We start from the raw sequence: 25,679 nt of genomic DNA on the forward strand, positions 1-25,679 counted from the left end.
AATCTCATTGTGTAAATATTTTGTGAAAGCACCAATAGTCAACACTACAATATCGTTGCGGTATCGATATCGAGGTATTTGGTAAAAAATATTGTGATATTTGATTTTCTCCATATCGCAGCATACCCAGCCCTACCAGAGATACATGTAGTGCTTGTCTTGCAGTTTCTTATAAACCACAGACTTAAGGCATGGGGGCAGGGGGAGGGGGGGCTGAGGCCATTCAATAATGCCTTTTTCCTCAGTGGGATGCTGTTGCTATATCCCATCAAGCTCCTCCACCCTCATTTAAAAGCCTTGATGCCTCCTCAGCCATGTGTCAGCAGAATACGCTTTTTACTGATCCCAAAACATTAGGCTACGCTGAGCATAGGGGCAATGTTAGTCCTTTTATTATCCTAGCACCCCTAAAAAATAATTGTTTAAAAAGAAAAGTCTGTGTTTGACAAGCTCCCATGAGATCGTTTTTTGAGCTACAGCGATGGTTCTGGTATCAACTGAAACTGCACATCCAGCCAAACAAGTAGGTGTCGACCACATTAAACTATCATGTTGGAAAGGTGGTCATAACATGCCTTCATAGTTGGCTAAACTGTTTCAAAACTAAATGGGCATGATTATTTTCAAACAGGTCCATTATACTCTCACATCAAGATAATCTAAATGAGCTGAAGGCTATTTGGCTTTGGTGAGAGTCATTTACAGCCATGTCTGACACATGTCAGCTAGCTGTAGCCTGGGTAAGTTAGGTTCAGAGTTCTGCATGAAGTGAAAATAATAATTATTGAAATTGTGAAAATATGTTATTATTATCAGCTTTTTCCCTTTCCTGTTTCTGCATACTGTGGCAGCCTATCTTTAAGTCTTGGCATTGTAGGAATTGGATGTGACTAAATACTGAACATAAGAGCCCAATTGATTCAGTATTTGCATAATACCATTTCATTTGTAATACCACATCACCTTTGTAGTAATGGCCCTGTGGCTCAGCATTTTGAGGTAAGTTTTATCAGAATAATCTTTCTAGTTGAAAAATACATTTAGAAAAACCTAAATGCATTACCTTATTATAACACCCCAAAAAGAGGCCAAGCAATTTACTTTGAGATGTTTCCCCGTGATGCTATAATCCAGCTCCCTCCAGACAGCAGTTAAAAAAAAGGATTACATGGTGTCTTACAAACTCGTTCAGTGGCAAGTGCTGGACAGAAGTCACATAACATATGGCTATGTGACAAAAATGATGAGTTGTGCTGCAAAACATTAGATATTCATTTTGAGGGGAAAACAGGGCCTGCAGCTATTCTTCACATATTTATCTCTGAATTATCAGCTGAGTTGTTTTTTGTGTTTCGGTGCTACTTTATTAAATGCAACCTATGTCATCTTGTTGATTATACTGGGGCTGCTGAGGGTCTTTGGGGAGGTTTCAGGAGAGTTTCACCTAAACCCTATACACCAAACTGTTAACCCTGACAAAGAGAAAGTAAAGAATCCCAGTGCTGTCTAACAATTTTGCCAAGATAACGTGTTGCAGTAATAGAGTGAGCTACAGCAAGAGAGACAGCAGTGTGAATCCCAAAATAACAGGGATCCTGTTGACATGTTTCCCTTCCAGCGTGGTGTCTGGTTTACCATTGTACCCTGCTGTATTTAGACTGGGACTCTAATGTCTAATGTCACTGCTGGGTGGACAGCTGCTTCATCGCAGCTTTACAGCTCAACTCTGCTCCTCGTGCTTTTGTCAGCTGATTGTTTCTTCCTGGAAACTCAAAAATATTGTTCACAAAAATACCACATGCTCTTCAGAGAAACAGCTCAAGTAGGATAAACGACTGTGTACATTATTTCACCAACTGTATTTCACATTGTGTCTTACCCATGGTGGTAAATCAGAGCTCGCAAGACCCTGGTTGATACTCTCCTCTTGCTCAAAGAAAGCAAGAGCTCGGCTCAGTCGGCTGTGCTTCCCTCCAGTGATTCTCCTCCACCAGAAGAAGATAACAAGTCCAATCAACAGCCAGCTGAAACTGAACTCAAAATAGCCCAATGCGTAAATAGGGAAAATCAGAACAAACGTTTTAGCAACGTGAGCCCAGGTCTGTGTCAACTCGTTGTTCGAGGACACCGGGATATCATCGGGTATGGTCCCCACTGAAGGATGGGGAAAGTTGGCGCTGGGCTGCGCGGGGCTCGGCGCGATGTGTCCATTCTCCTTAGGCAACTGGGCTCCTCGTTTATCTGTCATGTTGTCTCTAGACATGGCTCTGTGCTTCGGAGTCCGTCTTTAAACAGTTAAATGCGGATAAGGTTGGGTGACACGGTCCCCATGTGCGAAGCGGTTCCTTTCGGGAGCCAGTTCTCACGTCGGCTCACCTGCACACCAGCCCATGGCCTTCGGGGGAATCGTTGGCATTGACCACTTTAGTTTCCGCAACGACTAAAAGCTTGGGAATGCATTCAGCATGGTTCAAATTGGGCCGCTGAGCCAGTCCGGTCCAGTCCACAGCTCTACTCGCTCTGCTTCTACACAGGTTAAATGCTCATTTCCAAAAACGCACAGGGATCATGCTGTCAGTGCCGCCCTAAAAAGAAAAGAACACCGCCATCTGCTGCTCATTAGCGGTAAACACAGCTGGTAATGAGCAATTGTACTTCGGTAACGATGAAGAACTTGTCAAATAGCTAGCTATTCTTAGCAAAACTTAACATGTGGCATTGGCTGTATTTCAAACAAGTAGCTAGCTTTAAGTTACCTTGCTATCAAATGCCAGAGCCGTTAAGGCCAAGACGGGTGTATAATGACGAGCACAGAGAAATCGATCAACAGACGACAGCCATCTAAACTAAATCAACCCAAACACAACTAGCAGCACCAGATGTATTAGTAGTATCAATCTAGTAGTAGTATCAATATAAATTTTAATACTTTTTTTTTAAACACACATTTAGTTATAACGTTATTGACTGTTGGCATGGCAACTGCTGTTGATCCCATATATGGTTGATCCCAGTGATTGCTCTGCTGTTGATTACCAAGCCTGTTGTCAAGCTGAAGTGACGCGTTCTCCATGGTTTCGACAAACTACGCTTGCGCATAAGAGATTTACCATCATGGCGGCGTCATTACAAAAATATGAGTTGATTTTTGGCGTTTGAAAGACTTTAACAATAAAAACATAAGAGAACATGCATAGTGACAAGGTAAGTGCTTTTTACCGTTAACCTTACCGTATGCGGACTAAAGATAGGAAATTATTTCTCAGTAGAATATCACCATGAACGCCGTGGTAGTTATCAAACGTTCGTCAGTTAGGAAATGAAAGTTGTCTTGCTGATTGGCATGGATTTGGTTTGCTATCGTAAACATATGTTGATGTTGTCTATGAATAAACGTTGATATGATCATCCAGTGAACATAAAAAATGTATTTATTTAGAAAATAACCAAGGAAGACACATGGAGACCAGCAGACCTGAGAAGACACATCAGGGTAAGTTTGTGAGAGTTTAGGAAAGCATTGCACAAGGTGATGATTCAATCTGGATTTATATCAGTAGACAACATTACATGGAAATAATACAAATGGTTTTATTTCCTTATTTTTTAGGAGGAAGGAATAGGTGAAGACTATGTCAAGAAGCGAGATGACAATGAGAGAAAGCACCGTGCTGGTGAATCTATAGAGAGACGCCGCAGAGACCCAGAGAAGGAGTCCAGACGAGAGAGAGACAAGCCCAGGGATAGTACAAGGGAGAGAAGAGATGAAGAAAAAAAAGACAGATATGCAGATCGACGGAAAGAGGGCTCTCTGGATAGGAGAGGCGTTAAGGAAAGGGATAGCAGAGATGACAGGGATAGGGAGAAGAGAAGGGAAAGAGACAAGTTGGTAGATGGAAAGAGGTACGATGATGATTACAAGAGGAAAGAAAGGGAGCATGAAAAGGAGAGGGACAAGGACCAACATAGAGATAAAGAGAGGGAAAGGGATAGAGAAAGAGGCAATGAGGAGGGCAAGGACAAAAGGAGGGAAGAGAGAGACAAGGAGAGACGGAGAGAAGAACGGACCAAAGAGCACAGGACTGACAGGGAGAGACGGAGACACGAGGAAAGTGGAGATGGAGAAAGAGATCGAATGGAAAAGCATGAAAGAGAGAAGAGAGATCGGCATCGAGAGAGAGAGCGACCCAAAGATGAATATGAAGGCAAGAGGAATGACAAAGAAAGACGAGAGAGACATGAAGACAGAAAGCATTTGGAAGTGAAGGAGGAAAGAGGTAAGGCCACAGCAGTATGCACGCATAACCTGCCATATTTACAGGATTATAACTTTTGTATGGGGAAATTTCTGATTTCAGAGCACAAAGAAGAACAGAGAAGACATGGAGAGGAGAAAGAAATGAGACCCAAAGAGAGAGGATATGTAAGAAACCTGCAGTAATATTCATCACTATTTTGCACTTTGAAACGATTCATTAATTTGCCTATTTCCCACAACTGTAGAGCATTTCACTTGTGACTTGTATGAGTAAATGTAGTTCCTTTGGTAACAATCGTTTTACTGCTTTGGATTTTTGCTGTTCTCTAGGATGAAAAGCGGAAGCATGACAGCGAATCCAGGGAATATCGAGACTTGAAGGGGTCAGGTAAAGAGGTCAAGCATCATGGGGGTGACAGAGATCGAGCAGAACGGGACAAACACAAAGAAAGAAGGCACAGAGAGGAGGGGAAACCAGAAAGAAATCACCACAGAGATGGGACCAACTCCAAGAAAGCAGCATCTGACAAAAGTCATAAGCATGAGACTAAAACTGAGGTTTGTATGGCCATAAATTGCCTACACTGTAACCGTTTTCTGTTTATGGTTCCCTAATGATGGCTTTTTCCCTCCATGTGTCATTTTTATGATCCAGGATGTAGCAAAGGTATCTGAGCACCAGACAGCTAGTATGAACGATCTAGGAGAAACAGAGGAGCCTGTAAGATGCTTGGTTACTTTGCTGTGCATTTTGTTTTTAGTTTAGCCGTGTGTTTTTTCTCATTGATAACTGGCTGAAACATAAACAGTATAATCTCACAGCTACATTTCGGTTGCTTGCATGAAAACAAACCCCATTTCAGCTCAAGCTGCAGCTGCTTGTTAGAAGTTATGAGCTGAAACTGAAAAAATGAACTGATTGCAGGTGAATTGGTGTTTTATTGTTTGGTTAGTGAGCCATATGCTGTCTGTACTGCATGCTATGAACTCCTTTTCTTCTGCACTACTTTCAGCTTCAGTTTCACTTTAGTGCTGCATCATCCCAAAGAATTTCTGCATCTTTTTTTAAGTGTTTAAGATATTTTCTACTTTGTGCAACGTTTGCAGGTTGCCATTGATGAAGATTTGGCTGACCAGGAATATGAAGATGACTTTGAGGTAATAAGACAGCCTTTAAGTTATGAAATAGGCTACATACTGTAAAACCAAATTCTGTTGTTTCTAAGTTTTCCCATCATGTTTTTTTTTTCTTTTTCTAAACATTCATTTACTTCTATTTTGTGTTGCTTTTGCATGCTGTAATCGATTAAAGAAACTGGTGAGTATTCAGACGCTTTTACGAGTGCATCCATTTTCATTATTACAAAGTTTGTGCTCATAGCATCTTTATTTCTTTGCGTTAAATATCTTGTATTTAATAAATGATGGGATTTCTCTGTTGAAAGGATTATGAGGAGGATTTTGAGGAGATGGATGAGAGCGCAAATGAAGATGAGGACGAGGAGGAGCCACAGCCTCCAGAGGTGGGTGAAGAGAGGGAGGAACTAACAGAACAAAAGAGAAAGGAAATCGAAGCAATTCAGAGAGCCATGGATGAAGAGAACGAGAGAGTTGGAACAGCTCAGTCCAGACAAATTCCGAGCAAAAAGGAGGAGGAAAGGCCTAAATGGTCCGGAGGTACAGTTGTCTGTCTGTCTGTTTTATCAATCCAAAACATGTTTTAACTAAAGAATGAGATGTTATTGCACAGTGGACCCAGATTTGTTTCTTCATGTCTGACCTGAAGAACTAGAGTGGATCTAATGCATCTTTGCTGCTCTGTTAATAGGGTCTGAAAACAGCCAGAGTAGAGCCTCCCCACGTGGGAAGTTTATCGACTTTGTGGCCGCAAAGCAGCGTGAAGTCAGCAAGAAAGTTGCCACAAAACAGAAGTAAGTGAACTTGCAAAAAACATGTTCACGTTAATTGGCTTGTAATATGATTGAATACTCATGATGACTTCCTTTTTATGATTTGAGGCACTTTTGTCTTGGAATCTTGAGCAAGGATTTATCATCTATGTGTTTCTTTAATTGCACCCTCAATGTGTTTTTTTTTTTCTGACTACAGGAAACGCAGTACAGAGCTTCTTCGCTTAATTGATCTGGATTTCTCAATGACAGTCTCGTTGTTGGATCTGCCACCTGTTAATGAATATGACATGTATATCAGAACCTTTGGAACTGCGAACACTAAGCAGGTCAGTATTTGTTTTCTTTTACTTTACACAGATACATGTAACCGAATAATAAAAGACGCCAAAAAGAAAGAAATCAATGTTTCCTATACACAATAGCTATAGCCTATGTCTAAATAACTTCTTCCTTGTCAGGCTTATGTTCAGTGTAATGAGGATAATGCAGACAGGGACATCCAGACAGAGGAGATAGAGGTGTGTGAGAAGTGGACGCAGCATCCTCCAGAGCACAATGGAGCCTGTGGGGGTAAGGAAAAGCCTGCTAAAATGATTTTTCTCAGATGAAGTCAGTGTTTACATGTAGAGTTCAATAACGGTGTTTTTTTTTTGACAGATCCAAACCTCTCTCAGGAAGCACGAGACAAAAGTGAAATTAACTTTGATTCACGGCGTCTGACAGCCTTTCTGCGCTCCGCCTCTCAGGTTATCTCTCATACACAGTTTTAAAAATATAACACTTATTTTTTTAAGTTAAGTAGGGCTGGGTGCTATGGAGAAAATCAGATATCACGATATTCTTGACCAAATACCTCAATATCGATATTGTGGCGATATTCTAGGGTTGACAATTGGTGCTGTGACAAAAAATCTTTACACTTAGATTTTAGATAAATAATCATCAGTAATGTGGACATAATGACATAATAATAAGTGGGGAAAAGGCAAATAATAGAACATTCTGGTAAGTTCAGAAAAGTACATCACTTTACTGTGATGCAGCCTTTAAAACCTGGAAAAGACAACACTTATGTCATATCACGATATTACGATATCCAAAATCTAAGACGATATCTAGTCTCATATCACGGCCAAAACTAACGTCTGTTATCATTTGTGACTGAATCAAGGTCATGGTTGTGCTGTTGGAAGAGGATCGGGCTGAGAGAAAATCCCTGAGCAAGCTGAGGTCTCAGACAGACACGCTGTCTTTCAGCGATGGAAGTTTACAGCTCAACACTAAGTTGCCTTTTCTTTATGGTAATATATGCACAACAACCAGAGAAATTCATTTTGTTCTTACACTAATTGTACTGCCAAACCACTGTGTTCTCATTAGTATTGAATCTGTTAGTTGTACCTTTTGGATAGCAACTGATCACAACATGCTGTATACATGTGTGTGATTACACCACTCCGGCAGCTCTTCCCACAGCTTAGAACATTTTTGATCGTAAATTGCAGGTCGCCGCATCAGCCTGGTGCACTTCTCTCAGGTCCAGAGGCACACCATGATGTCAGTCCACAGCCCTACAACGAAGCCCAGTGCCGTGCGTCTCGACAGCTGCACCATCATCTGCATCTGGAACATTTGGGAGCCGTCCAGACCTCAAAAAGTCCTTGTTTACGAATCTGAGGTGACATTTTCAAGATCTTTTTTTTTCAGTTGTTTGTTTAGTGAAATATGAGCAAGGCTAGTATTTATTTGCTCAGATTCAATAACTTCTACACACTAAACATTAATGATCAGGCCTTGTTGCTCTGCTTGTTCTCTGATATTAATAACAATTACAATCAAAATGGCATTGTAATTCTAGATATTTCATTATATGATTATCTCAAAAAGGATAGTCTTACAATGCATCAAAACCATTTTTTTTTGGGCCTGAAAGCAAAAATCTGCCAATAACTAGTAAAGGAACCAAAGTCACCTCACCTCTAACGTCCACAAACATGTCTACACACTGCCACACTACACACTGCCACTGACAGGAACTCTTTTTAATGCTCACTGCTGCAGGTGCAGTGTTGTTGCTTCAGCCCTGGAAAGGCCATATTGGTGTTTGCAGGCACATCAGTTGGCTCTGTGTTGCTGTGGGACCTGAGGGAGCACACTAGTGACCATTACAGTTTGAAGATAGGGGAGGATGAGTGGACTTTCCGACAGCCTACCTTCTCCACTGGTATGTTACAATTTAGACCTCAATTCCTTTTTAATACAAGGACAACGGCTGGTTGAGACGATAATACCACCGATGAATTCCTGTTTGTGCTACAGAGTTTGAAACAGAGATTTTCCCAAAAATGTAACAATTTCACTCATGCCCGTATTGTAATTTTCCTGTTTTTTGCCTTTTCCTTTTACTTTCTTCTCTGTTCCACTATACCTAAAATGTTGTTATTATATAAAGAAGGTGTGATTTTCCCCAGGTTTTGCAGGGTCTGCCAAGTTAACATTTTTAATACCACATACAGTAGAATGCAATTTAATACCTTACAGTCCTACTGGCCAAAGTATGTAAAATATTTTTGGCAGTACTTGCCATCAGTATATAACAAAAAAATCCTGGATAAACAGCAAAAATAGATGGATAAATGGACAGATTTATCACAAAAAAAATAACTCATTCATTCAGGTCCACATGAATTTTACATAAAGTCAGATGTATTCAGCAATAGCAGTGGGAATTTTGCAGCCAGTTTTTGCAAGAACAAGTAATATTACTTGTAATATAACGGAAGCTAGACAAAATATTGAAGCCATTTATTAATTAAATTGTTACCTTCTAAGGCGTTTTTGCGGGAATCAGAAGCAGAATGAGATGTATTGCCAATGTAATTTTCACTTGCATGGAATTGGCCTTGGTGTGTTTGGTACATACAATAAACATAAAAAGAGTATAAACGCTAAGTACTGCAACAACCAACAACATAAATATAGAATAGAAATTTGCAATTAGAAATATGTAAAAGACACTATAACAAATATGTACAGTACAGGCCAAAAGTTTGGACACACCTTCTCATTCAATGAGTTTCCTTTTTATTTTCATGACTATTTACATTGTAGATTCTCACTGAAGGCATCAAAACTATGAATGAACACATATGGAATTATGTACTTAACAAAAAAGTGTGAAATAACTGAAAACATGTCTTATATTTTAGATTCCTCAAAGTAGCCACTCTTTGCTTTTTTTATTAATAAGGGAAAAACTTCCACTAATTAACCCTGACAAAGCACACCTGTGAAGTGAAAACCATTTCAGGTGACTATCTCATGAAGCTCATTGAGAGAACACCAAGGGTTTGCAGAGTTATCAAAAAAAGCAAAGGGTGGCTACTTTGAAGAATCTAAAATATAAGACATGTTTTCAGTTATTTCACACTTTTTTGTTAAGTACATAATTCCATATGTGTTCATTCATAGTTTTGATGCCTTCAGTGAGAATCTACAATGTAAATAGTCATGAAAATAAAGAAACACATTGAATGAGAAGGTGTGTCCAAACTTTTGCCCTGTACTGTATGTAAATATAACTGTTTTAGAAAGGAAAAGAAGGCTGTACGTTTTTGTGCAGTGTGTGCAAAATATCGATCCTATCTTGAAATCAATGCTTTTCAAGCCTGTAAATATACCATGTCATTGGCCATGCTAATTCCCTGCAACCTTACACCAAGCATGTGTTTTCCGAGCTTTTTTTGTCTGCCTTTATTTTGAGAGCATAAAGCCCCTTGATCTTTCACTCGGTCATCTTTGTTGTTGTGCATTTCACTTTTTGCACTGCGAGAAAATAAAAGTCAGCAGGCGATAAGTGGCAAACATCCTTATTTACTGTGCTATAAGATGATTCCCTTTCTCTCACTTAAATTCCCAAGGCTGTTTTCTCACATAGCATTGGGGTTCATTCAGTGTGTGCTGACATCCTCTCTTTCGTCACCTTGTCAACACAGATGCAGTGATGGCCGGTTCAGGCCATTTCTCATCTGTGACGTCTGTAGAAGTTGTCCCCTCCACTGTAGCAGGGGGGCTGAGGCCAGATGTCCCACTTTTGGCATCTGAGGAAGGTATGAAATGGTATAGGAATGGTTAACACATTGATTGAAGATCTTGTGCATCGTTATAAATATGCCATATGTTTCTGCCATTCACAGTTGGCTTTATGTTTAATGGCTATTCTGTTTCATAATCCAGAGTCGGCAGGATTGTCATTCCAGTTGGCTTCTCTGGATGAAATTGGGGTTTTAAATTTCTGGGTAAGTTGGGAAACAAAGTAAATCCTGCATATATTTTCTACACCAGAGGTTTTCAAACTGTGGCGGGAGAGTTGAAGTGTGTGTTTGCGTGTGTGTGTGTGTGTGAGGCGAAGGTACTGGTGAGGTGAAAGGGATAGGTGCATGCCAGTGTAAAAACAACAGGAAGTTGGTTATTATAGTTTGGCCCACTCCCCAACAGCAGTGGCAGTGACACACAGCTCATGGAGGCCATGAAGGTACACAATACACATGTTTTTTTAGATTCAGTGTGACTTACATTTCCTGATGATATCATTATCTCTGATTTATTATCTTATTTATAAATGACCATAAATCTGTTTAGAAATCATCTAAAAAAAGATGGTCCCCAACTCCAAAAACAAAAGTTCATCAGTATCACAATCAACACTAACCTGACTCCACCAGATGGATTGCTTCGCATTTGCTCTGCATTTCCATCTGGGAACTTTCCGTTGGAGAACTTCTGGGAAGGGGCGAAAATACCGGTTAGCTGATTGGATAAACCATCTGTCTATCACCACCTATGTTGGTGATAGACGGGCCAAATCAACCAGTCAGGTCAAACTCTTGCCGAAACCAGTCGGGAGAAGAGCAAGAACATCTTTTCCTCCGAGAAAAGCCTCCAGTGCCATTTTTATCTTCTTTCAATGAAGGAATACTTTCTAATTTGGATAAAACTTGCGCGATGGCTACGCTCATCTCATCCGTGGAAGCTGCCATGTTGTTTAGACTAACAGTCGCTTCTTGTTGCGTCACACCTAAACCTGCCTCAAAACCAACGCTGATTGGTCGGTCGTTTGGCGAAAGGCTCCAACTTTTCTCTATCTCAAGATGCCAGACTGATCTGCGAGTAGAAAACTGGAGCTCAGGACAGTCTCACTAGGCTCAATCAACACATCCATTGATTTGTAAATCTATGAGTATGTTGCAAACAGAAACTGCTAGTAGATAATAATTTGTCATACTTTTGATGCTGCCAATTCTGACTCATTGACTTCATGACAACATTATTCTTCCTACATTCTTCCTACATTCGGCAAAATTATAAGAACTGTAGTTTCGAAACTGTCAACATGATTATAGCCTAATAAAGTAAGACAAAGAATATTAGTAGGAGTGACACAATCCATTCAGCACACATATCAACTTTCTTCTGTATCAGGCTCAGAATGGCACTCTTCTCTGTCCATTTGTTCATGTACAGATATTGAGTGTGTTAAAAACCAGTGGACAGGGCGACTTTGAAAACTCTCAACTGGCTCTACACAAACAGCAAAGTTATGGACTGATGATGGACTTGCATGATTTCCTCTATGTGTCCTTTAGGTGGTAGTGGAACTCCCAAAAGCCAACGAGGCAGGCTCTCCAACCGATCTAGGTAAGGCAGTCACGTTTTACAGCACTCCCTCTTTTTCCACGGACATACTCGTCTTTCTCACACATGTGGTACCAGTTTCAGTCTCTCTCTCTCTCTCTCTCTCTCTCTCTCTCTCTCTCTCTCTCTCTCTTCAATTCAATTCAATTCAATTCAATTCAAAGGGGCTTTATTGGCATGGGAAACAAAAGTGTGAAATAAAAACCAAAATGAAAACAACAAAGATCTACTAAATAAAGTGTATCTCTTTCTCTCTCTCTCTCGTTCTCTCATGCAGGGCTCAGGCCGGGCGGCAAAGTAAAGTTACTTCACAGCTCCCAACTCCTCACTGCTGAGAGGTGAGATTGATAAATAGCTTCTGATCATCCGTCACTGACAACCAATAGGCTCAAAATACCCTTTTGCCCAGTGGAAAACAGCTGCTCTGTCATGGTCATACGATCTTGTTTGTTAAGTACTGTGGGCTGTTGTTTTTGTCGCCTTAACATTTGATGGGAACATATCCACGGTCAAATGTGTGCAGTGTGAATGTGATGAGGTGTCTTGTTCCACTGTTCCACTGCACAGTTATGTTTTTATGAATGTGGTGGTCTTTGACAACCAGTTTGGCTTATTTCCCCCTCTCTTGGTCTGTCTGTCTCTCAGGGTATCGCCACGAGATGCAGCGAAAACAGGGCCGTTGCAGACACTTCATTTCAAATTCCTTCCAACAGACTCCAATCATTTCTTTATCTGCACCAATATGGTGAGCATTATCTTGCCTGCCACGTTATCATTCAAATTAACCCTCTTAAGAGATTTGAAAAATATTACCATCCCAATGCCGTACACTTGTTCTGTGTCATTTTTTAATAGTGTATCATTTCTGTCAGGGTCTGGTCAATCATGAAACAAGTCACGGTTTGAAGGCTCCACCGAAGTTTTACAGGTTTCAGGAGGCCGGAATCCGACCTGTTGATGTCACCTCAATCCACTTCTCTCCCTTCAGGCAACACTTGTTCTTGGTGAGAGTTATTTTTATTTTGACATAAAAATTACTTTTGTTGTTTGTTTGTTTTCCCCCCAAATTAGAAAATCAAATTTCTTTGCCTCCATGAAAATTATAAAGAACAGGGTCAGTTACACATCAGTGGCCTGCAACAATTTAAAGTTGTGCACAAAAGAATGGAAACTGCTCTTATTTTTCAGGGTGCTTTGATTATAATTCATTCCAGAGATTGCAATTTAAGTTAACTCTTTTGCTATTGCAACAAATGCTTTGCTAATAAGAACATTCATATAAATATACTAAATATATATATAAATATAATATTAGATAAGCTAAAACAATAATATACTATATGATTTTTCGCTGTCCTTATTCCAGGTGGGTTGTGGGGATGGCAGCATCAGGCTGCATGCAGTCAGTCATGAGCAGCCTGTGGCAGAGTGGAAGAACAGTACAGCTGGTGAACCAGTGGTTTCACTGCAGTGGACCCAAACCAGACCAACAGTCTTTTGTGTGCTCGATGCAGCCTCTAACCTCCACATATGGGACCTGCTGAAAAATGACAGCGAGCCTGTGGTCACCGAAAGGATGGATTCTGACAGGTAACCCCAGACAGACGTGAGGGAGGACTGATGATATTGAGTGATATTATATTTGTGATATTGATATGTGGTGGTCATTTTCTGCTGTCTTCTCAGGGTGACGGCCATGGCTGTGTTTGGAGACTCAGGACAACAAAACACATATTCAGGAATAGCACTGGCACACGAATCAGGAAATATAGAAATGCAGTATTTCAAAAGACATTTTACTGTGGCCATTACTGCAGAAGAGGAGAAGTTGGAAAGTGTTTTGGCTGAAGCCTTCTGAAGCAATGCATCTTGTATAGCTGCATTTGGACTGATGTGTGTGTGTGTTTGTGTGTTCATTTAAAAGATTTACTTTCAAAACTCTGGAAGAGCATAAAGATCAATTTATAAATCTTTTTTTTGTTACAGTCACTTTGTATCTATGTCATATTTAATTTAAAGTGTGTTCAGTTTTTCCATGTAGACAATTTTACATCAACATAGCTATTAGAATAATGTTGCAGAGTACCAATTTTCCTCTACAGGGGCCACAATAGTATCTATTAACATCCTCCATTAATACATTACAAGAAACATATATTGTAAATGCGTGTTGATGTAAATATTTGTATTAACAACTTAATTTTTTATACAATAAACTGACTATATCTGTATGTGTCCTCAACGATACAGCTTTGTGTTTTATTTAATTTATTTAATTCAGAAAAAAAAAATCTTTTTCTGAGACACCATTATTTTGCTGCTTGAAGTTAAAGTTGTGCGACCTGCTGCCATGGATGTAGCCGAGCGACCGGTTGCCTAGCAATAGCCCTTCGACGCTGGGACCCCAGAGTACAAACTTTTAGCACAGGTATGCTAGCTTTGTTTATTGTTTTTAGCTAAATAAACGTAACATTGTGTAAAGCATATATCTACTGCTGTATTCGAGCTACTATATCTAGTAGTTAAACACAAGTTTAACTTTTAGTTAAGCACCTATAGGCTGATACCTAACGCTATACATCTTCAACTTTATAGATGACCTTAAAACAAACTGATTTAGCTAGCTAGCTAGTCTTTAGCTAAATGGGTAGCTAGCTTAAGGTGATTTATTTTGGATGTCTTATGATACTTACTTGAAACCATGTTTTTTTCACTTTTTAATTAGTGTACTTCATATTTGCCCGTATTATTAAATAGCATCCATTAACTTTAGCTAGGCTATTTGTTAAATTTCCAAAGAGATAATAGGCAACCAGTAACATTAAAATATAACAAAACAGAACAGATAAAAGAAAATTGGAAAAAGATGGTCCCCTTGTTTTCCTATAACTGGCAGATGACACTTTTTTCCCAGTTAAAATAGAATATGTCCCTAATCCAAGAATGATGGGATGATTACAATCAGGCTTTACAAAGGCTACTTTCAATTGATTTGATTTTAGCAGTGTGACTCCAAATAAAGCAGTAACTGCAGATAGTTTGTCAGGCACTGATGTGATTTGTGTATTTGTAGCATGTTACATTTTGTTAACTACCATTTTTAAAGCAAACAAGAAAATAATATATATGTAATTATTTTTTTTGTTTGTTAGTGCCACCAGCAAAAAAGAATTGTGGCAAAAGGTCAGTGGATGCAGCAGGGTCAGTCCTGTGTAGAAAGTGGCGGAAATGGTGGCCCCAGGAGAGGAGATGAGAACAACAACAGTACTCGTCCCCAGTCCCACCCTGAGCCTGTTGTCTCAAGACAATGGGACATCAAATGGAAGGACGCTTGGAAAGCAGAATTTGTTCAAGCAGGATGTGAAGCAAGCTACAGGCAAGGTAGACCATGTCAACGTGATGCATACTGGCTTTGTGCACTTTCAGACATTTTGCACACCTTGTATGCTTTCTCTTTGTCTGACTCTCTAGGTAAAACACTCTGAAAGCAAGCAGCATGTGTTTACTCATGGTTTTCATCGCATACAGCATTTCTCCTGTGACAGCCCTGTGCGTTATATGATATATTCTGAAGCTGCTGCAGCATTCATTAGCCTCCATTCAGACAACAAAGTTTGCCTTTACAAAGATGATGGCAACAAGCAGACTTCCATAGCACAACTCCCTTTCATGGGCCTGACCGCCACAAAGTTCCCAGGCTCTCTGGTGGGTTGGGGCCCAGGGCCTGTCTTCACACTTCTGGATAGTGAGTTACGCTCCATGGATGCTGCTCACGATGCCCTGGACATACGTGTGTGTCAGGCTGCAGAGCACTCCACAGAGTTGGTGACTGCAGGTGAGGGGAACGTGTGCGTGTGGTCCGTGATGCTCATGAGGTGTAAGGTGAAGATACAGGAGGAGCTGCAGCACAGCACTTTCACTCAAATGGCGTTGGCTCCCCCACGATCTGACAGGCCCCACAGAGCCTTTGTTGTGTGCGGGCAGGTCGTGACGTTGGTCGACCTCGATGCCGGGAAGGTTTTGGAGCACAAGAGGGATCTCTGCTCACGGTGTGTATGGGTACATGTGATGGAAATCAGACTGTGATTGGTGGAATTTTTATTTTTTAGCATAAAGATTAACAAGTTATGTTTTACAGAGCTATCACTGCAATGGTGTACTGCTCTCAGCTGGACTGTTTGATCACTGCATCTCAAGAGCTCTCCATTAGAATATGGGGTCCAGATTGGGAACTTCGTGTGGCTTTTGTAGGACATAATGGTAAAGCAAAAATGTCTGTCCAAATTATGTTTGTCCCTCTTTATGATTAGACATCTTGTTGACATTTTCTGTTTTATTTGTGTCTAGGTATGGTGAACTCTCTGTACTACTGCTCTGCATTAGGCATGCTGTTATCAGCCTCTGTAGATTGTACGATCCGTTGCTGGAACGTGGAAAAGGGCGATGTGGTCGAGTGTGTCCACACAGAGCAGAAAAACGTTGCATTGTGCATAGGTGGCACTAAAAAGGGAGATACTTTCTTCTCCTTCTCTCACCAGGGAGTTGACGTCTGGACCTTCAGAACCTTGTACACCCTTCACTGTAAACTCAAAGGGGATGAAGGAGCCCCACTGAGACAAATCCTAGCCTCCCCCTTTCCTGCTCCTTACCCTACACGAGTCCTCTGTGTGAGTGGTTACAGTGATATCATGCTTGTGGCTGCAGAAACAGGAGCAGTGTTGACTTCATTCAAGGCAAAGCAGAGGATTTTGTGCGCTGACTACTGCCTGCAAAAAGAGATTCTGTTGGCTCTGACTGTCACAGGTACGGTGCTCCAAGCCAACACACTCACTAATCCAATCACTTTGATGAAAGAGTGGAAGAGGAGAGGCCAGGGGCCCTGGAAGAACACGGACCATGTGACTGAGGATGACGCCCAGAATCTGCCGATCCCTGGCCCAGCTTTCTGTCTGATACTCTACAGTTATGTGGCTGAAACACAGGGAGCTTTAGAGGAGTGGAGGAGTTTGCAGGAGGAAAGAGGATGCAGTCATAGGAATGAGGCAGCTCTTGATGATGCCAAGAATAGGTGAGCATTTTGTCTGCTTTTAAATAACATTTATGTAAATATACTATGGGGCTAAAGTATCTTAATTTCAGCAAATGTGATTGTACTTGACAGGTTTTTGATCATTCTCGGCCAAAGTGGAGGCTGTGTGAGTGTTCTGAAAATTGATAATGGGAAGGTCTTGCAAAGGATGCCAGCACACAATGGCCAGAGAGTCACCGCATTGCAGGTGTATCCTGAGAGCGGTTACCTCCTCTCCACTGGTATTTCCCAATGCAACTTTATTGCTTTTGTATACTTGTCAGTTATGACTTAACAACTTTACCCCAATCCCTAAGGTGAGGACATGACAGTGGTGGTGTGGAAAGTTAACCCCTACGTCCAGGAGTGTCTCACCCAACAGCTGAGCCTGCACTGTGGCCAGTCTCCAGTCTACCTGGCAGCACTAGGGCCCAAGCTGGCCCTGACCTTTCACGAGCCCAACAGTGGCACCTACAACCTGATGCACTTTAACCTACTCAACCAGAGCCAGAAATGCCCACCCAAAGAGGGACATTCAGACCCCTTCACAGGTCACCCAAACTTATTTGTTTATGTTCCTACTGAATCGATTGTCTGTTGTAGATGGCGTTGTGTTGTTCGTATGTGTGTGAGTGACTGGGTGTTTGCTCTTGCAGGATTGTGTGTGTGTCCTGATCTGGAGGTGTTTGTCTCCAGCAGTCTAGATGGGTTAGTGTGTATCTGGAGTGAAGAGAATCACCTCATTAGGTTGGAGCTCATTACCTGCCACTGATCTTCTGCAATACAGTACATGTGAAAAGCATGCAGTAATTCAGTAATGTATGACTATTTGTCTATCTGTGACCCCTCCAGGACGCTGCAGCTGAACGCAGTGCCTGAGTGTCTGGCTTACAGTGGGTTTGGAGGGGAACTGTTTCTTGGCATCGGAGGGGATCTGTACAGGATGAATTGCGCAAAGTTCCTGCCACACAACTTTCAACAAATGGTAACTAGTCAGTTTACAGTGTGACTGATGGATGTGTGGGGGTAATTTAGACATTTTAACAAAAGCTGCAAAAATATAAACCCATTTAATCCCATTTTATTTTCACAGCTCCACAATTATTGTGCTGAGCCCCTTCCTGACATGCCTATCATCGAGAATCAAGAAAATTCCAGCAAAAAAAAGTAAGATTTACTCATACTACATATAAAATATAATCTGAAACAAAGCCCTGATAAACTATGAGCAACATTGGTGCAAACAGGAATGCGAGCACAGACAAAGATGAGGAAAAGGAATTGCCAGCCATCACCAGCAATTTGTTATTGACCGAAGACAAGTGGAGACAGAAGGTGTGTGTGTAAATTGGTATATTTTATGCCATGTCAATGGCACATTGAAAACTGTATTCAAATACCTAGATTATCTTGTCCGTCTGTCTTCTTCCAGGAGTATGTAAGCTCAGTGACCTCTAACATGGACCTAGCTGCACTCCTACGAGGCTCAGTAAAATGCCGAAAAGGGAAGCCGCCCAGTACAAAGGAAACCAAGAAAGAGGCTTTTGATCGCTACATGAAGATAATATATGGGTTGCCTCCCAATATTAAGGTTTCTTTATCTTCCTTTCCCCACTCATTTTACCTGCTTCCTGTCCAAGCATACACAGACTTTTGGCAAATAAGCTTCATAGCTTTATAGCTTTTACCCTTCCCTTAACACACTGTGGCAGTCTGAAGCTAGCGCATCAGCTTAAAGGTTTAATAAAACGGTCTGGATATGCAAGTCAAAACACAAAATTAATCTACAAGCGTCTTTCTAAAAAAAATCGCCATATTTCTTAAAGTAGCATCTGCGTGATGAGAATGTGGTAGTACATTATTTTTCAGAAATCAGCTATTTTATGTTTATTATTCAGAGAGAGATGTGTCATTAATAAGGTAATTTCCGTGTTTTCAGGTTGATTTGGGTGACACCTTTGACCCAGATAAACTTGAGATACCGTATGACGACAAGCCCTGTAACCTTCCTACCTTACAGAAGAAAGTCCACCTTGATGCTAAATTAAAGATTCCTGTGAATGTGGAGAAAGACAAGGTAAAAACTGTTATGGTTATGGTAATCATGGTGATGCACTAAGCCTTTTTTCTCAGTAATTTTAGAATTTTGTTGCAGACTTTTACAGTAGAGCTCACAGATTTTTATAAGAGTTTCTGAATGTAAGTTTACATGTACAGTAATTGACAGAAAAAGAAGCACATTTTTTATCTGTTTCTCTAACTTCAGGAGGAAAAGGCTCCCAAACCAAAGACCCCGAAAAAAGTCAAGCCAAGGCCTGTTGACAAAGTCAAACCCAAGAAACCTGTCATAGTGGAGAAGTATGAAGAGGTAAGAGCATGTATTGTGTTTATTTTACAGAGACCAAAAGAATGCATAATAATAACTGTGTGCATCTATGTGTATATCTGTGCTTGACCCTGTAGCCTCCAGAGATAATTTCTCCGATAGAGCAACCCAAACCACCTGCACCCCCACCCCCACGCCCACCCCCACCCCCACCCCCACCACAGGAACCCGCCCCTGAGGTGCCAACGTTTCTCAAGCATTTTGCAAATGCAGGCTGGTTTAAAGACCTGTATCCTGATCAAAAGGTAACCTAAGCCAAGCATCTTTATCTGCCATTAACCATGCAGTTATATCATGCACAATGGCACAAACGTTCAGATCTTGTGAAGTTGTGTTTGTGTGCAGTGCATCCCAAGCACCCTGTCTCCAGAAGACTTCTCCTTGCAGCTGCTGGGCCGTCTAAACAGCTGCAGCGCTACGTCTAAGATAGAGTTCCTGGCTGCACTGCAGGAACTGCGCAGCCAGGAACTCTTACGGAATACAGACGAGTTTTACCAAGGCCTCACTGACCTGGTGCCCGGGTTTGTGAGACCTCACATGGTACTGTATATTCAGCATCGAGATTGCCGTAAGTGCATTTTAAGAAGTAGATGTGTCTAATGTTGTTTTTTTCGGTGTGTGTTTCAGTCACCTGCGCAACGGGTCGTGCTTGTTGAAACGTTGAATCTACTAGTGCGTCTTCGGTCTGCCAGCTATGAGCTTGTGAAAAAGCTTCTCACACTTCTGGCTTTTAAAAAACTGGGTCTCCGGTGAGTCCATCAAGGTTAGAATAACAATCAATGACAATTCAGGCATCCTAACGCTTATATTTAAAGCTTTATGCTATATTTAATATTTTTATGTATGTATGAATGCAAATGACAACTTGTTTCCACACCCCCCAAATTGCAAAACATTATTGCAGGTTTAATCTAAGAAACTGTAATGTTCTGAGTGTATTGTAATTAATAACTTTCTAAACTGACTAAAAGTTTGAATTATCTTGTTGTCCTGTCAATAGAGAAACACTGCTGCGCATGCTGACTGCATTAGCTGTAAATGAGGCTGAGCAGTGGCTGCTGCCAGAGCTGGAGAGCTGGGACTCGGAGCTGCAGGACCCGTCGGACATCTGGAAGAGCCTCCATGACAAAGCAGACTCTTGGCTGGAGTTTTGGATCTCCAAATACAAAGTAACAAATACATGCTTCATTTAAATCTTAATCTCTCTATCTGTCAGTTCTTGTTTTAATTCTAGAAAAAAAAAGAAACATCTCTCACATTCATTATCACCATCTAGCAGTGAGTATTTTTAGAGTATGACAAAAAGGACAGAACAGGTGTTTGAAAGCTGAGAGGCTTTCTCTCTTTGAATCAGCTCTCCACTGCTTCTGATGGCCTTTACTGTGACCTAAACTCCTCTAAATAAGGAATGCAGGAGAGCCTATGGCAGTGTTGTTGACTAGCATGGCCGCTGGTCCCGTGGCAAGTGATTAACTGCTCTCCCTCTCTCTTTCCATGCCACCAGGAACATAATAGGTTACTGTACCTTAGGAGTACAACAGAGTGGAAGCCGTCAACCCTAAGCATGGTGGACGTGCTGAATTATTTCTGCTGTGTCCAAAAAGAGGAGTACAGAAAGGCCCGATATGTTGCACCTGCTGGTCCCAAAAGAACTGTTCTTTTGCCCCTATATGACTGGTATGTAAAAGTCATACGGTACATATCGTCATTTCCTCTGCGAAAGGTTGTCTATGAACATTTTTAAATGTTCTGTGTTTCTTTCTGAAGTAGTTCCAAACCAATCCTTCGTCTAGGAGAGACTTACAGCATGGCCAGGATGTGCCGTCCACCAGGTAAGATTTCATTGTACTTTAGCAAGAACTTCTGATTATAGAATTGATCTAGTATATAACATTTAATGCATTCTTTTTATTCAGGTTTAATTCTTCCTCCCCTGAGAAGCCGTCCCTTCCTCATGCACTTTCCCAATTTCATCTCTTTGCCACTATCGCGGGTCACTCTTTACCCCTTTCACATCTACTCGGACAAGGACTGGGTGAAGGCCTCACCTCGCCGCTACTTCATTCAACAGCAGTCATACGTAGAGTACTACAGATGATGCCTTTTAGTCTGCATCACTCCATAAGCCATAACAAACATTAGTTTGAAATATAGTATGTTCATTCTTTTTGACAATTAAAAGACTCTTAAAACTTTTCTTCAAAGCTTTTTGACTGATTTATTTTGTGACTGACAGTATGTAAATGCATTCATGTGGTACGAGGGTGATTTGGTACACGCATTTCCTGTAAAGGTGATTTTTGACCTTTGACTTGACATATACAGTAAGTTGGACAGATATATTAAAGCACAATCCATGACATTTTAAAACAGATATTCAAGAAATACAGTATGGCAAATATGTCAATTAGAAAAGCACAAAGACAAAGTACAATACTCAAATAATTGGTATGTATTTAAAATATATTTTGTAGTTACATTCATTTCCTGTTTAAGGAACAATTATGCAAATACTTAGCCAACACATACTGTAAAAGGAAACCACTGTCGAACTTGTAGTTTTGGTTGTTGACGTGTAGTGTGCACATGTAATAAGTAATCAGATACGGAATATGAATGAGTGCCTTTTATAAAAAAAGTACTGCTTCAAACAGAAGGATGATAATAGTTGTATTCCAACTATCCTGTTAATCTGATTATAAAGCCCAAAGTAATTTTTGGTACAAAACCAGCATATGCAACAATTTCATTTATACATTCAACAAGTGAACTTATCAAAGTAGTATAGCACCATTATATTGTAGCATGGCTTACCACTGTCCTCCCGAAGGACTAGAGGTTATTGTATGTAATCACCTCCATGTGTCCTTTTGTCTGGCAAACAAATATTAAAAACTGCATGTTCCTTCAGGAGGAGGAAACCTTATCTCCCAACAATAAAAAAAAAAAAAAACTGTTGCTTCGGTGACACAATGAATTCCCCCCCAAACTCCCCCATCACCCTTAACTCTGTCTACCCTTAAGAGAAATATACATGAGACAGATTGTGATTAAGTAAAGATAAAAAACAGACAATTGAATACTAGATAATTATTAGGGTGACAATTTCATTGTCAGGTATATCTACATTGCTCTGACATGTGTTGGCAAGCTAACTAAAAAAAGCATCTTCCCTTCCCCTTCACCTCTGCTCTAGTCCACCAAGTCTTTGTCATAATTGAGCAGGTCGCATGTCAGAAAGAGGTCTGTGCGCCCGCTCTCTATCAGCACCCTGTTGAGCTGGCTGCTGGTAATGTTGATGTCTGTGACTTCATCCAGCGGCCAGTCTAAGAGCTGAGCACTGGTGGGCAGGTCAGGAAGGCCCGGCTGGTAGTCCTCCAGGGGGTTGGGGTACAGTAACTGACGGAGAGAGGGCATTCTCACAGCCATCCTAACCAGGTCAACGAGGCCTGCGATGGAGAGTGGGTTCAGGGCCAAAGCCAAGCTCTTGAGGGCCCTGCAGCCTCCCAGTGTGGGCAGCAAGAGTCCCAGCAGGCCATCAGTAATGCCGCAGCCACTTAAAGAGAGGTGCTGCAGGCTACTGGAAGCCTGGGAGAGGAGGCGGCGAATAGAGGTCAGGGTGTTCTCATCTAGATGGTTCTCGCTTAGATCCAGCTGCTGCAGTGTGGAGGCATGATGGCTGCAGGACAGATAGGCGAGGTCAGCAGGGCTCAGGCTCAAATATGGTAGCTCCAGTATCTCTAGAGGCTGAGGCAGTGAGCTGTAACAAAAGAACATTGAAATATGTATTATTCAAATCAAATATTCATTATAGGAGGAGGAATTGTTTGTTTTTTATTCATTACCTCATTCTAAATACGACTGTTACTTTGGGCGGATCGGCTTTACATTAAAGATAAAATAGGTCTCCAATGTTTGAAAAGTGCATTTTAGATATGAGTTGTGAGAGATTAGGGCTGCGACTAATTGTTTTCATTATGGATTCATCTGATGATTATTTTCAAAAATCGTCTATAAAATGCCCATCACAATTTTCTAAAACCCAATATAGTTTCTTCAAATGTCTTTGTTGTCCCACAACAATCCTAAATATTCAGTGTACTATCAAATAAAACAAACAAAAGCTGCAAATCCTAAATTTGCAAGGTTAAAAAAGGCACTTCTAATTAATGTAAACCAAATAGCAAAATGACTAATCAACTATTTGTTTCAGCTCCATTAGAGATTGATATATTGCCTTTCCATTTCCTAACTCGAAGGTTGGACAAATCAAAAAAAAAATTATTTATTTACTAGGCTCAGGGTGTAGGTACAAAGTTACAGGACAGCAGGCACGTAATGGAGGATCACGCCATACCTAAGCAGCACACGGAGTTGTCCAGGCAGGCGCAGCGCAGTGAGGCTGAGGCGTCGCAGTTCTTGCAGCTGTGTCAGACCCTGTGACAAGTCCCTCAGGGCCTCTTCCTGGCCAGGCTGGTCTCCGCGAAAATCCAAGTTACAGTAGTGCAAGCGAAGACAGTTCAGTGCTGGGAAGGTGGAGAGAAGAGGCAGCAGCTCAGCCAAGCCAGCCACCCCGAGGCTGCTGTAGCGAACATCAATGCCCAGAAGACTCTGGCGAGGCAGCATGCCTAGCAGAGTCCTGATACTAGATACTGAAATCTCTTCCACACGTAGGTATCTGCACTGAAGCTTGAGGGGTCCCATTGAACTCAGAGCCCCGCGAACACGCTCCCAAGAGCGAGCATTTACAAAAAGATCAGCTCTTACATGCACCAACACATCACTGTTTACATCTTTTTCTTCAGTCTCATTTATACTACTACCACCTAAACCTGTCATGGCAATCTCTCTTTTCCTCTCTATCTCCATCCTCCTCCTGACACCTTTAATCAGCTCCTCTTCGCCCAGAGTCCCACATGATCCCATCCTCTCTCTGTCATTTCCCCCCAGCTCCTTATTATCTGTGCTTGCCTCATCGTCGCCATTTTTTTCCTTCCCTCTCTTCCGCTGTCCCCTCTCTCTTTTCACATCCGTTTCTCTCTCCAGAGCTGAGAACCTTTTCCTCTCCCGCTGTGCCCCAGCTCTGGCCTGAACAACCATGGTGCAGAGAGCTACAGTCAGAGACCATCCTCCCATGGGGTCTCCCATCCCTCCTTCATCTCCTTGCAGTCCACAGAGGTCCAGTACATGCAGGGCACACCTAGGAAAGAGGAATGGTAAATGTCACTCACAGAAGACAGATCATGATCCAATAACTGTAGCTAGAATCATAAACTACTTCTTACCTTTTGTCCGACAGTCCTCTGACAACTGCAAGTAACAGAGCTTGGATGCAGAGTCGATTTGGCCCAGTTTGCCCTTGTTTCCTGCGTCTGCCGACCCGCAGTGTGCGTTCAGGCCACCTCTGCACCAGTTCACCAACAGCCAGCGGTCTGCAGCTGGCGAAAGAGGCCTCCAGCAGCGGTCTGTACAGCTCCCTGGGCACCCACCTTAGCCAGCAGGGCGACGAACTGTGGTCACTCACCACCTCCTTGGCACAAAGGCTTACCAACGAAAGCACCATATCAGCACAAAGAAGGGTGAGCTTTTAGCATAAAAATATAGCAGCCGAAATAATGCTGAGTGCAATTCCTTTGCAAGGAAGCAGGCTACACGTCTGAGAGCTAGCTAGCTGAAACTAGCTAATATTAACTTTACGACAGTAATTTGATGCGGTCTTGTAAAGCCCCAAAAAAGAATTTAGAACATCATCTGATCTACTTGGATTATTAACAGTAATAAACTAAGCTGGTGACCTTTCGCTGGTAAAATATTAAACGCGGAAACATCACGTTAGCTAACCCGACAAACTATCACTGAGGAAGCTGCTGCTGGAGCGCGAGGAGTGTTTACATTTTAGACTGACGCATGCCAGTGACGCAGCACGTAAAGGCGAGACGTCATGACTGTAGAAATGTAAGCATAGATTGCATCCATAGATGAATACAATTTCATATGTGCACTTGTTTTTTGGTCTCGTTTATCCTCGATTGTGTACGGTTATTTCCCATAAAAGCGTTATTTACAAGTTTTACCACCACCCAGTGCTGTTGAATTAATGTACTCTGTACATTTAGGGGTTTATATCCCTCCAAACGAGATATAGATTAAGGAGATAATGCTTTTGACTGACATGAGGTTCAACTTTGCTATTAGACATGTTGAGGCAGCGCTGCCATAGCTGGCAAGTTTAGCTCTCAGCCCTTCACCTTCAATAGGTGTTATGGATATACTATGACTATAACAACAGGACCCTGCAGGGACTTCTGTAGCTATGTTGCTCTTGGTGAAATAAATATTCAGTCTTTAAGAAGTAAGAAA

At 41.5% G+C, this 25,679-nt stretch overlaps 5 protein-coding genes across 11 annotated transcripts in view; 3 read left to right on the forward strand and 2 right to left on the reverse strand.

Annotated features, from left to right (window-relative positions):
• esyt2b (extended synaptotagmin-like protein 2b) overlaps positions 1-2,676 on the reverse strand; it is a 33,206-nt gene extending 30,530 nt beyond the window's left edge. For 3 of the 4 annotated variants that reach the window (XM_039790371.1, XM_039790370.1, XM_039790369.1), the window contains exon 1: positions 1,880-2,675. In XM_039790371.1, coding sequence (XP_039646305.1) covers positions 1,880-2,263 — 384 coding nt within the window. In that variant the 5' untranslated portion in view covers positions 2,264-2,675. Of the gene's footprint in view, positions 1-1,879 lie in introns of all 4 variants that reach the window. The other variant, XM_039790368.1, reaches the window with a different exon arrangement.
• Positions 2,677-3,015: 339 nt separating this feature from the next.
• On the forward strand, positions 3,016-14,112 carry dync2i1 (dynein 2 intermediate chain 1). 4 transcript variants are annotated; one of them, XM_039790364.1, is made up of 24 exons: positions 3,020-3,204; positions 3,440-3,493; positions 3,611-4,277; positions 4,359-4,423; positions 4,589-4,816; positions 4,914-4,979; positions 5,366-5,416; positions 5,571-5,576; positions 5,704-5,935; positions 6,087-6,189; positions 6,368-6,497; positions 6,630-6,741; positions 6,829-6,917; positions 7,343-7,472; positions 7,677-7,849; positions 8,233-8,395; positions 10,167-10,280; positions 10,408-10,469; positions 11,817-11,868; positions 12,143-12,203; positions 12,511-12,610; positions 12,738-12,869; positions 13,232-13,455; positions 13,552-14,112. In XM_039790364.1, exons 1-24 carry the CDS (start codon positions 3,190-3,192, stop codon positions 13,721-13,723), a joined length of 3,201 nt encoding a protein of 1,066 aa, XP_039646298.1. In that variant the 5' UTR covers positions 3,020-3,189; the 3' UTR covers positions 13,724-14,112. The 4 variants fall into 4 exon arrangements, with proteins under 4 accessions (XP_039646299.1, XP_039646298.1, XP_039646301.1 ...); XM_039790365.1 differs by lacking the exon at positions 5,571-5,576 and having other exon boundaries at positions 3,016-3,204; XM_039790366.1 differs by lacking the exon at positions 4,914-4,979 and having other exon boundaries at positions 3,022-3,204.
• A 130-nt stretch (positions 14,113-14,242) lies between these two features.
• Positions 14,243-19,678, forward strand: wdr97 (WD repeat domain 97). The gene is made up of 15 exons (XM_039790674.1): positions 14,243-14,293; positions 15,018-15,246; positions 15,337-15,914; positions 16,004-16,125; positions 16,213-16,933; positions 17,027-17,175; positions 17,251-17,484; positions 17,590-17,680; positions 17,786-17,918; positions 18,027-18,100; positions 18,181-18,268; positions 18,366-18,524; positions 18,873-19,010; positions 19,200-19,301; positions 19,397-19,678. The coding sequence occupies exons 2-15, from the start codon at positions 15,094-15,096 to the stop codon at positions 19,571-19,573; spliced, it is 2,919 nt and encodes a 972-aa protein (XP_039646608.1). The 5' UTR covers positions 14,243-14,293; positions 15,018-15,093; the 3' UTR covers positions 19,574-19,678.
• On the forward strand, positions 19,467-21,516 carry LOC120552542. Its single transcript, XM_039790676.1, has 7 exons — positions 19,467-19,564; positions 19,665-19,859; positions 19,947-20,068; positions 20,320-20,488; positions 20,824-20,996; positions 21,087-21,151; positions 21,236-21,516. The coding sequence occupies exons 2-7, from the start codon at positions 19,857-19,859 to the stop codon at positions 21,415-21,417; spliced, it is 714 nt and encodes a 237-aa protein (XP_039646610.1). The 5' UTR covers positions 19,467-19,564; positions 19,665-19,856; the 3' UTR covers positions 21,418-21,516.
• Positions 21,513-25,219, reverse strand: si:ch73-174h16.4 (leucine-rich repeat-containing protein 14). The gene is made up of 3 exons (XM_039790675.1): positions 24,605-25,219; positions 23,677-24,519; positions 21,513-23,079 (listed from the first exon to the last, which is right to left on the reverse strand). The coding sequence occupies exons 1-3, from the start codon at positions 24,880-24,882 to the stop codon at positions 22,512-22,514; spliced, it is 1,689 nt and encodes a 562-aa protein (XP_039646609.1). The 5' UTR covers positions 24,883-25,219; the 3' UTR covers positions 21,513-22,511.
• Between the last annotated feature and the right edge of the window lie 460 nt (positions 25,220-25,679).

Source organism: Perca fluviatilis, chromosome 22, assembly GCF_010015445.1.
Source record: "Perca fluviatilis chromosome 22, GENO_Pfluv_1.0, whole genome shotgun sequence".
NCBI classification, from domain to species: Eukaryota; Metazoa; Chordata; class Actinopteri; order Perciformes; family Percidae; genus Perca; species Perca fluviatilis.